General features: G+C 48.0%; 1 protein-coding gene across 1 annotated transcript in view; it reads left to right on the top strand.

Moving 5' to 3' along the window:
* The window catches only part of DOCK3 (dedicator of cytokinesis 3), a gene marked incomplete at both ends in the record, with an annotated part of 359,460 nt that overhangs the window by 244,238 nt on the left and 103,141 nt on the right, over positions 1–12,081 (top strand). Inside the window, 2 exons of the mRNA XM_080695935.1 lie at positions 813–873; positions 2,002–2,149. Coding sequence (XP_080552061.1) covers positions 813–873; positions 2,002–2,149 — 209 coding nt within the window. The remainder of the gene's footprint in view (positions 1–812; positions 874–2,001; positions 2,150–12,081) is intronic.

The following is a 12,081-nucleotide window of genomic DNA, read 5'->3' as shown; positions in this document are numbered from 1 at the left end:
AAATTATCAAAGTTTTACTAAGACCAAAATAATTTGGGGGGGGGTACTGGGGTTCCTGGAAGCCCTTCTACCTCCGGGCTACACTCCCAGACCTATTTTATATATATATATATATTTATTTATTTATATATATTATTTATTTATATATTTATTTATACATTTTTATTTTTATTTTTTGGGGTACTGGGGTTCCTGGAAGCCCTTCTACCTCCAGGCTACACTCCCAGACCTATTTTTATATTTTTTTTTTATTTGGAAACAGGGTCTCTTAAGCCAGCGCGGCTGGCTTCGAACCTGCGCCCTCCTCCTGTCTCCGCCTCCCAAGCGCGGGGATGACAAGCGTGCCCACCACGCCTGGCAACCAAATTAATTTTTAAAGGGAATATTTCCAGTGTATAATATTTGTGGACAGTGGAATAAATGTAAAATTAGAGAATAAACTTTCCAGTCGTTATGTTTTGATATTCCGTTCTTTGCACTGCATATTTATTTTGTTTCAGAAAGTTTTTACAGGATGATAGCATAAACATGAGCTAAGACATGAAGCTTTCCAGTGTGGAAACTCGGGTGGATATTTGATTTGCTGGGTGGTCTATAAGCTCTGGAAAACTACTTGCAAACAAAATAAAAACAACTTCCAAAGGCCTATGAGGTGTCCAGACTCACACCAGAGGCATCGTACAGAATGTGGCCGTTGTAATCCTCCTCCCCCGCTGTAGCATATACCAAAAGCAAAGCACATCAGGTTCAAAATGAAATTTTAATTATTTCCTGTATATTCCTTGCGTGACTCCCTGTTTTTCTTTTCTTAGGATCTGAGCAGCAAAGACATGAAGAGGGATCTGTATATAGTTGCCCACGTGATCCGAATAGGTACTGTCCGCCTGACCCACGTCGGCCCCACCCGTGCATGCGTTTTGTGTCCTCCCGGTTCTCTTCTCCTATTTCGGTCCTCAGGATTAGACCCAACCCTTTCTGCAGCTGTCCTTTAAGCTCAGCTGCCACCGAGGCTGGGTCTGATAGAAATGGATGCACTTTTATTTTCTCACTTGAAACCTCCTCCATATTTGCTGTTGAACCCACTCCTGCTCAACTCTCGGCTTTGAGACATTATCTCCGCCACAGCGCCCTGCCTGTGCCCACCTCCCCTCAGCAGGTGCAGCTGGTGCATGCCCTCGGTTGTAGTTTTTGGCCAGAATTGTGTGTCTCTGTCATTTTCCACAGAATTATCGTCCTCACTCCGAGGAAGGGAGGCATCGCTCCCACCCCAGCTAAGGACTAGCTCTTCCTACCCTTCTGCCCTGGCGCTCTAGCTTTGCCATGAGTTCATGATATAACTCTTAAAGTTGTGACTGAACGGGCTTCCCTCAGAGTTTGGGTTATAGCATACTGTGTGCGCTGTGTCAAATAACCTTTTAAAATTCCTTGCCAATTAAACAACCATTAATAACGACAACCTAACGAAGTCTCTGCGGCAGCATCGCAGGCGTCCTTGCCACCGCTGTCAGCACAGCCTTGGCAAACAGGAAAGTGAGCCGCCCCTCCGGAGGCCGCTCTCGCCCCATAGTGCTTCCCCAGCACCTTGGCAGCAGACTTTGCTTGGAAGTACCACGTCCTCCCTTTTTATGCACACATAGTGTATACCCAGCAGAAAAAAATATTAAATTTCTGTGCTTAACATGCCTTCAAGTTTAAATCTGTTAGCACAGTGATACGTTAAGAACTTCGTGAAGTCACTCTCCTCCTCATAGGCTTAAGGAAGATGAGAGGTGGTGCTGCGTTAGACACAGATGCTAAGGACGCCTGGCCGGCGGTGAGGATGGTGCGGGAGAAGAGCCTGGGCAGGAGGCCTGCTCCCTGGTTCCTCCCTTAACCTCCTCGACGGCTCCTCCTGCATAGAGGCTCTCTTAGGCACCCGTAGCTCGGCCTCCTGAGTGACAGTCAGCGGGTGCGGGGAGCACGCATCCTCACTCTGACTGGTACTCTCTGCTGTGTCCAAAGGCCGGATGCTCTTGAACGACTCCAAGAAGGGTCCTGCTCACCTGCACTACCGGCGACCGTACGGCTGTGCCGTCCTGAGCATACTGGACGTCCTGCAGTCGCTCACTGAATTAAAGGAAGAGAAGGACTTCGTTCTTAAGGTTTACACGTGAGTAATGGCTCAGGGACGGCGCTGATGTGTAGCCTAAGTCACCCCAGCACTGCCCTGAGAAGAGCAACCTGCAGGCCTGGGCAGATGGGGTCCTCAGCAGTAGGATAGAGTTTTTATTATTTTATTTTAATATTTTAATGCAGAGATTTTGATCTAAGGTTTGGAATGGAGCCCAATAATGTGTGTGTGTGTGTGTGTGTGTGTGTGTGTGTGTGTGTGTACGTGTGCATGCGCATGCGTGTATGTGTGTTACTGGGAATTGGACCCAGGGGCATTCTGTCTCAGAACTATACCCCATCTCTTTGTTTTGAAACAGGGTCTCACTAGGTTGATGAGAGTCTCACTACATGCTGAGGCTGTCCTCAAACCTGTGATCCTTCTTTCTCAGCCTCTTAAGTACTGGGATTACAGATGTGCGCCACCATTCCTGGCCCATTTTATTTTTCAATATGCTTAGGTGACTCTGAAACAGCTGAATTTGGAACCTTATATCCTAAAGCGAAAGTCTGATAGAACACATTCTGTTCTCTTCGGAATATTTATTTCCTCCCCTGAGTGAACCAGCCTTACTAGATATTGCAGAAAAGCAAACAATGTAGTTTCTTATGTGTCTTGGGTATAAAAGAATCTTTTGTGTCTCCTGCTGGCCCACCAGTTACTGTGGTGAGCTAGCAGTGATGCAGATTGCGTCACAGAACGGCTGAGCCGTGAGCACTGCCTGAGGAAAGGCCAGTTTTTCAGAGGAGCCGAGCGAGGTCTCACTCTCTGCTTTGCCGCCGCGGGCCTCGGTGTCCAGGTCACGTGGAGCCAGGCATGCCATTGTCTTTAGTGCTCTCCAGCCACGGGATCTGCTTGATAGAAGCATTCCATTCCCTCATGACTTCAAGGAAAGAAAGGAGACGCAGCGTTTCGGAATATATTCTGTCTTTGCTTGTAGAGACTTAGATACAAACAGTAGTGCTAATAAAATGAACAGTGGCGAGTGCTGTGAGTTCTTAAAGGAAGTATATTTCTGATAATTTTTTTAAAAGTTGTCCTTTCAGTTTTAACCCAATATCATTTTCCAAATTAAGTCAAATACTGTCAAACACTATGTAAATATATCTTTACCACAATATTTTAGGGGGAAATTTCTGCATTATCTGCTGTTCTCTCTGACTTCAGATATGAAATGAACGATTAAAATTCATTGATGATTTCATATAATTAACCACATTTGATTAATTTCAAAATAAAAGCCCAACTATCCTCATTACATATTTATTCTTCAGCTATGTTGTATTCACAGATCAAGTGTATACTTTATGACGTGAAGATATTATATATTTTTTGGTGGTACTGGGGTTCCTGGAAGCCCTTCTAGCTCCAGGCTACACTCCCAGACCTTTTTTATATTTTTATTTGGAAACAGGGTCTCTTAAGCCAGCAAGACTGGCTTTGGACCTGCGCGATCCTCCTGTCTCCGCCTCCCAAGTGCGGGGATTAGCAAAGATATTATTTTGAAATAGCAATTTACAAAGATAATCTTACCTAGCTTTCTCTCCTTCCGTGTATCAGTCGCAGTTTTTCTCTGTATACTAAGTTTCTTCATCAGCGGGTGAAGACCTGTTTTATCATATGCCTTCCTCTCTTTGAAAAAGATGAAACAGCAATTCAAAAACATAATTATTATCATTTTATTTTACTGTATTCCGTCCAGGGGCAAGAGATTTATTTGTGTATAGCACTCCCAAATTGTGTTTGGGAGTCAAAGCCAGGGTCTGATGCATCGAGGCAAGTGCTGACCCACTGAGCAGCCGCCGCTCCACCTCATCCTCGTCCTTTTTTATGAGAAAGGGTCTCGCTGAACTGCCCGGGCCGACCTCGAACTTGAGCTCTTCCTGCCTCAGCCTCCCTGCCGCTGTAATGCTAGGCATGCACCACCAAGCCAGGCTCAGAATTGTATCTTCTCGCATGTATCAGCTGTTCCCTTCCTCGGTGAAAATTCTCATTGCCAACTGGGGCTTGCAGAGCCTCCCTCTTGGAACCATCCCCATAGGCTTAATTTGCCTAATTGCTTCTAAAACAACAGCCTTCAGTAGCAATGTGTTACTTTGCAAGAGGTGGGACACATGTATAGCATTTTCTTAGCTTCTTCCTACAGACCGAATCTAACACATCACTTCTCAAAAGCCAAAGAAAGATGTGTGTATAGAACAAAAATAGTTTTAGAAATTTTTTTCTTTTGAAGGACAGAGTTAAAATGTAGAATAATTTTCCACTTGAGAATGTTAACAGACTTTTAAGAAGACTCCCAAATGCATGCTTGTGAAGCTGATTTTGTATGCAGTGTGGAATGCTTCTAGGATTGGTCACTTAAATCCCCATCAGCATGGTGTACCCGGCTCTCAGGAGAAGCAGTATTTTCCAGTAAATTCAAGGGATGTATTTTCTGGTTAGATTGAATTGGAAGTTTAAAGGGTTTGCTAATTGTTACTGATAGTGCTTTAGCCTTTGCTAGGATAGGATTTTGCCAGAATAAAAAAAAAAATCTCTTGTATAATTTTAATCAATGAATCGACAAAATATCTCGTTAGTCGACATTCTCACCAATTTAGTTTTTGCATTATTCAAAGTCAGCCTCAGCCAGAGAGATTCAAACCTGTTTTATGGTATTGTTAAATATCACGTGTGTAGGGGAAGACATCATATCTTTTTAAGAAAATTGTGACAAGGTGCCGAGACATGAAAACTAGGCTATTTCCTAATGATTCAGAAGCCTGAAAATTTATAAATGACTGCTGTGTGCTTTTCAGTCTGATATAGATATCATATGTTTCGTGTTGACCAGAAATACAAATGGTCACGAGCGGTACTGGGTATGCTGTCTCTGGGACCTAACATACAAGGAAAGGAGGTCCAGGGAGGTAAAACCAACACTGCAGGGGATGGGTATCCAGAAGTAAGGCATGTAGCCAAGACAAGGTGACTGTATATGTCCAACTTTATAACAAAAAGTCCAAATTAAACAATCGGGAATTTGATGACGCCAGATTGGTGGTGCATGCCTGTAATCCCAGTACTTAGGAGGATGAAACAGGAGGACCACAAATTTGATGACAATCTCAGCAATTTAGTGAAGTCCCTCAGCAACTTAGAAAGATCCTGTTTCAAAATATAAAAGGGCTGGGAGTGTATCTCAGAGATATAATTCTGAAGAGGGAGCTTACAGAATGGGAGAAAATGTTGCGAGATACTTCTCTGATACCAAGGACTATTATCTAGAATATATAAAGAACTCAAAAGACTTAACACTAAATAAACAAATACTCAATCAAAAATGGACAATTAAACTGAATAGATGCTTCTCAAAAGAAGAAATACAAATAGCCAGTAAATATATTTTTAAGTGTTCAACATCATTAGCAATCAGGGAAATGCAAACCAGAACTACACTGAGATTTTGTCTAACTTCAGTTAGAATGGTAATCATCAAAAATACAAACAATAAAGAAAGAATATCTGATGATGAAAACAATTCAAATCATCCTTTGTCCATACCCGAAGTTATCTGTATCAATTTAAATATTACTTTTGGGGAAGGATAATGGGGAAGGATCCAGAGGGAAACACAATGAATGTGTATATATATATATATATATATATATATATATATATATATATATATATATAGTTACTCTGAACCTTGCTAGGGTGTATAATTACACTGCACCAATTTTTGTGTGTGTGTGGTTGGTACTGGGGTTCCTGGAAGCCTTTCTACCTCCGGGCTACACTCCAAGACCTATTTTTATATTTTTATTTGGAAACAGGGTCTCTTAAGCCAGAGCAAGCTGCTGGTTTCGAACCTGCGCGATCCTCCTGTCTCTGCCTCCCAAGCACGGGATTACAAGCGTGCGCCACCACGCCCGGCGACAACGCACCAATTTAAAAAATACAATAAATAAATATAATAAATAAATGCTGGTGATGATATGGAGAAAAAGGAACTCATATCCTAACAATTTTTAAAGAGTCTGTAGAGTTTTATAAGATTGTATAATCTGCAAATGTGGACAATTTCTTTTCTTTCTTTCTTTTGTTCTTTCTTTCTTTCTTCTGTTTTCAATGCTTTTTTAAGTACTAGAGATTGAACCCAGAGGCATTCTACTTTCAAGCTACACCCCCAGCCCTTTATTTTTTACTTTGAAACAGTGTCTTGCCAAGTTGGCGGGAGACCCCACTAAGCTGCTGAGTCTGGCCTTGAATCTGCAGTCTCCTGTGTCAGCCTCTCAACTACTGGAAGTACAGGCATGTACCACCATGCCCAGTGATTTCAATGCTTTTAAACTTGTTCTCTTACCTACTTAATCTAGCAAGGATGTCTACTGCTGTGTTGAACAGAAATAGGGAGAATCGGCCTCCTGTTGCTATCATTTGGATATGGGCTTAGCGTGTCTCTCAAAGGCCTGTATTCCAGAAGCTTGAGCCTCAGGGTGGCGATGTTGGAAGATGGTAGTCATTAGGAGGTGTGACCTAGTGCAAAGTGATTAGGTCAGTGGGAGCACCATTCTCAGAAGTGACTCATATAGATCTCAAGAGTTCATGTTTAGTTCCCACGAAAGTACATTATAAAAAGAGCAAGTCTGAGCCGGGCGCGGTGGGCACGCTTGTCATCCCTGCGCTTGGGAGGCCGAGACAGGAGGATCACACAGGTTCAAAGCCAGCCTCAGCTACTTAGTGAGGCCCTGTTTCCAAATAAAGTATAAAATAGGTCTGGGAGTATAGCCCAGAGGTAGAAAGCCATCCCCAATATCACGCACACACACAAAAAAGAGCAAGTCTGTCCCCTGGATCTGTCTACCTTCCTGGTTTCCCACGTGATCTCTCCTTCTTGCATACACTCCCACCATGACGCATCTGCCCTGTGCTGATGTGGCCAGAGGCTCTCACCACAAGCAGATGCTGCACCGTGCTCTTTTAAAAGTGTTTTTATTGGCGCGTTGTACTTCTAACATCATAGGGAGGTTCACAGTGATACCTCCGTGTGTATGCACAGCATGTCTCGGTGTGTCCCTCCACGCCATCCCCCTGGCCTCCTCCCTCCCCATCCATGCTAACGTAATGGGTAGCCACACACTCACGTGCAGACATCACACTTGCCTGCCTCCTTCCTTGAGCTTCGTTTCCCCTTTCCCTCCTCTCTCCCCAGGCCTTCTTCACTATTGTACTGGCCTCCCTCCTCGTTTTCATGGATTCCCTTTTCCCTTTTCTCTCTATCTCCACACATCAGAGAGAACGGTGGCCCTTGTTTTCTGAGTGGCTGGCCTCTCTTAGCATGCTGCCCTACGGGCCCGTCCTTCCCTACAGTGACACAGTTGTGTTCCTCAGGCTGAATAAAACTCAGTTGTGCATAGACGGCACATTCTCTTCATCCGTTCATCCACTGACGGACACCTAGCTCGCTTCCTCAACTGGACTGTTGTGAGCTGTGGTGCTGCACGCACGGGTATGTGTGCCACTCCAGTTGTGAGCTGTGGTGCTGCACGCACGGGTATGTGTGCCACTCCAGTTGTGAGCTGTGGTGCTGCACGCACGGGTATGCGTGTCACTCCAGTTGTGAGCTGTGGTGCTGCACGCACGGGTATGCGTGCCACTCCAGGTGTGAGCTGTGGTGCTGCACGCGCGGGTATGCGTGCCACTCCAGGTGTGAGCTGTGGTGCTGCACGCGCGGGTATGCGTGCCACTCCAGGTGTGAGCTGTGGGTATGCGTGCCACTCCAGTTTTCACTCTTTATAGAAAGACCCTAAGGAGTGGTAAAGCTGGGTTCTATGGTGCTTCCATTCCTAGTCTTTTGAGGAATCTATAAAAATTTAAAAACAGGGCTGGGGGTGTGGCTGGGAGGTGCATCAGAGGTGATCAGAGGTTCTTTTTGTAAAAATGGCGAGTGCACAGGGTCCACTGTACCAGTATGCTCCGTACCTTTGGAGGGCCCGTTAGAGCATGTTGCAGGACACTACCCGCAGAGCGTCCTGACGTGGCGCCAAGAATTTCCACCTCTGATAAAGTTCCTGTGGAAGCCGGGGCTGCTGGTCTGATGAGGACCACGCTTCTTATACTTTTTAAAGTTATCTTTTATATCCACTTAGCTTTTTTAAAAAAATCAATTTTGTAGAAAGGGTAAACAAAGCAAACTCTGGCCTCCTATCTCCTTGTTTTGGGGTAAGCCTGGGTTTTCTTTTACTTTGTGGCTACCATTCAGAGCCTTCCCAGCAGCGCTAGCACAGGTGAAAGCAGGGTTCAGAGCCAGGCTGCCTGGGTTTTGAGTGAGTGTGTGTAGCGCTGGGGCGAACCCAAGGCAGCCTACCTCTGGGGTACACCCCCACTTTGAACCCAAGGCAGCCTACCTCTGGGGTACACCCCCACTTTGAACCCAAGGCAGCCTACCTCTGGGGTACACCCCCACTTTGAACCCAAGGCAGCCTACCTCTGAGCTACACCCCCACTTTGAACCCAAGGCAGCCTACCTCTGGGGTACACCCCCACTTTGAACCCAAGGCAGCCTACCTCTGGGGTACACCCCCACTTTGAACCCAAAGCAGCCTACCTCTGGGGTACACCCCCACTTTGAACCCAAGGCAGCCTACCTCTGGGGTACACCCCCACTTTGAACCCAAGGCAGCCTACCTCTGGGGTACACCCCCACTTTGAACCCAAGGCAGCCTACCTCTGAGCTACACCCCCACTTTGAACCCAAGGCAGCCTACCTCTGGGGTACACCCCCACTTTGAACCCAAGGCAGCCTACCTCTGGGGTACACCCCCACTTTGAACCCAAGGCAGCCTACCTCTGGGGTACACCCCCACTTTGAACCCAAGGCAGCCTACCTCTGGGGTACACCCCCACTTTGAACCCAAGGCAGCCTACCTCTGGGGTACACCCCCACTTTGAACCCAAGGCAGCCTACCTCTGGGGTACACCCCCACTTTGAACCCAAGGCAGCCTACCTCTGGGGTACACCCCCACTTTGAACCCAAGGCAGCCTACCTCTGGGGTACACCCCCACTTTGAACCCAAGGCAGCCTACCTCTGGGGTACACCCCCACTTTGAACCCAAGGCAGCCTACCTCTGGGGTACACCCCCACTTTGAACCCAAGGCAGCCTACCTCTGGGGTACACCCCCACTTTGAACCCAAGGCAGCCTACCTCTGAGCTACACCCCCACTTTGAACCCAAGGCAGCCTACCTCTGAGCTACACCCCCACTTTGAACCCAAGGCAGCCTACCTCTGGGGTACACCCCCACTTTGAACCCAAGGCAGCCTACCTCTGGGGTACACCCCCACTTTGAACCCAAGGCAGCCTACCTCTGGGGTACACCCCCACTTTGAACCCAAGGCAGCCTACCTCTGGGGTACACCCCCACTTTGAACCCAAGGCAGCCTACCTCTGGGGTACACCCCCACTTTGAACCCAAGGCAGCCTACCTCTGGGGTACACCCCCACTTTGAACCCAGAGGCAGCCTACCTCTGAGCTACACCCCCACTTTGAACCCAAGGCAGCCTACCTCTGAGCTACACCCCCACTTTGAACCCAGAGGCAGCCTACCTCTGGGGTACACCCCCACTTTGAACCCAGAGGCAGCCTACCTCTGGGGTACACCCCCACTTTGAACCCAAGGCAGCCTACCTCTGAGCTACACCCCCACTTTGAACCCAAGGCAGCCTACCTCTGAGCTACACCCCCACTTTGAACCCAGAGGCAGCCTACCTCTGGGGTACACCCCCACTTTTTTTTTTGTTTGTTTTGAAACAGAGTCTCACTAGGTGGCTGGGAATCTTGGTCCATTGCTGAGGCTGCCCTCCCCTGAGATCCTCCTGTCTCGGACTCCTACAGGCATGAATACCCTACAGGGCTCTAAAGTTTTCAAGGAATCAATTGCTCGCTTGTTTGGCGAGTCCGTGGGTGGAACCCGAGGGGTTGCACGAGCTCGGTGAAGCTTGCCTCCTGCTTCTTCTGCCTGTTGGTTCTGGGGCACCTTTGGTGAGAACTTGACCGGCAGATTCTCATTGCTGCTTCCTCCCAGGGTTTTCATGCTAATCCCAGTTCACAAACTGGCAGACACGTGCATCCGGCGTCTTACCTGCACGTGGCTGGCTGCAGTCCAGTTGCCTCCTGGAAGGTCTGGACCTTAGCTCCCAGCCTCTGTCCAGGTGCTGCCCACACGGCTCCTGGCACACGAGGAACACAGTGGTTTGAATTCCTTCTACCTTTCATCTTGTTAAGTATTGCTGTCTAATAGGAAATTAAATACTTGAAGAAATCAAACTCGTTTTGTGGAATCCCATTTTTATTTGCTTATTTTCACAGGTTATCAATGAAAAGGTATTTTTCAGAATGTTTAAGTACATTTTGGAGAAAGACGCACAGCCCCCTTGCCGAGGGCACTGTAGATGCCATCGGCCGTGCGAGGGCACTGGCAGCACGCCCTTTCCTCTGTAATTTGTTGGCATGCTGTTACGACCCAACCTAGATTCAAAAGCCCAGGGGATGGTGTCACCACGTGGCCGTGGCTGTTTGAGGAAAACACGTCCTTGCTGGGGTGTCTTGGCAGGAGACACAGTGGCCCAGCTGGCTCGGTCTGTCCTTTCCTCTGTTCTTAGCCTTGACCCCTTGACGCCTGTGTAGCATCCTTTCCGCTGGTGCTCTTAGGCTCCCCTTCTTATTTCTGTCCCTGCCTCTTTCTCTGTAATAAGACGGCACATAGTCTGAGGACATGAGTTGCAGGAAACACGTTCATGTGACGTTCCCCGCGTGTAAACTGGTGTCCTGCCAACTCTTCATTTTTTCTTGGTACCGAGGATTGAACTCAAGGGCTCTCTAGCTCTGAGCTACACCCCAGCTCTTTTTATTTTTTATTTTGAAACAGGGTCTCACTAAGTTGCTAAGGCACTTAACCCTGTGGTCCTCCTGTCCCTCCCTCGAGCCCTGGGACCAGGGGCGCACCACCATGGTCCTCCTGTCCCTCCCTCGAGCCCTGGGACCACGGGCGCACCACCATGGTCCTCCTGTCCCTCCCTCGAGCCCTGGGATCACGGGCGCACCACCATGCCGGCGTGACTGAGCGTTTTCTGTGCGCCCGGCCCCGCTGCAGACACTGGGCAGGCTCTGTCGCTGAGGACACACGATTGCGTGGCGGGCCTCCGAGGTTCCCAGCTCAGTGCCCGCGCGGAACACGCCCGGCTCTGCCGCCTCCTTTTCTCTCTCTACACAGGAGAACGACTTGGCCTCATCCTGCTCTCAGCAGCCCCTCCAGCTCCAACCACCCACATCGCAGGAAGCATAGCATTTCGTTTAGGTTTTTCAGAAGAGGGAGCTTCAGAAAAGGCAGCGCTGTGGTCTCCTATTGAGATTTTCCAATACATATTTTTTCATACGTACACATAAGTAAACCCGTTTATGGTTTAAACATTTCCCATTGCTGGGTACAGAGGCACACCCCTGTAAGCCCAGGACTCGGGAGACTGACACAGGAGGTCCGTGGGTTCAAGGCCGGCCTCAGCAACTTAGCAAGAACCTCCTTCAAAACAGAAAGGGCTGAGGTGGAAGGAAGAGGTGGAATTTTCCTGGGTTTAATCTTTAGCACCACCAGAACAAAACCCTGAGGTCCCACCTGGGCAGTGTGGGCAGCTGTGTCTCACGAAGGCCGGTCTGGAGTGAGTCACATTGGCCCGGCGCGTCCTGTGGGTCTGAGGCCCCTGGACAGTCAGCCGCCGCTGTGGAAACGCGTGGGGCTTTCACTCATCCTTTTTTTTTTTGGTGGGGGTACTGGGGTTCCTGGAAGCCCTTCTCCCTCCGGGCTACACTCCCAGACCTATTTTTTTATTTGGAAACAGGGTCTCTTAAGCCAGCAAGGCTGGCTCCAAAACAGCCCGATCCTCGGGTCTCC

The sequence above is a fragment of the Muscardinus avellanarius genome (assembly GCF_963383645.1).
Source record: "Muscardinus avellanarius genome assembly, chromosome: 5".
Classification (NCBI taxonomy): domain Eukaryota; kingdom Metazoa; phylum Chordata; class Mammalia; order Rodentia; family Gliridae; genus Muscardinus; species Muscardinus avellanarius.
The sequence above is the reverse complement of the archived record's forward strand: the minus strand, read 5'-3'. Positions and strand labels throughout refer to the sequence as shown.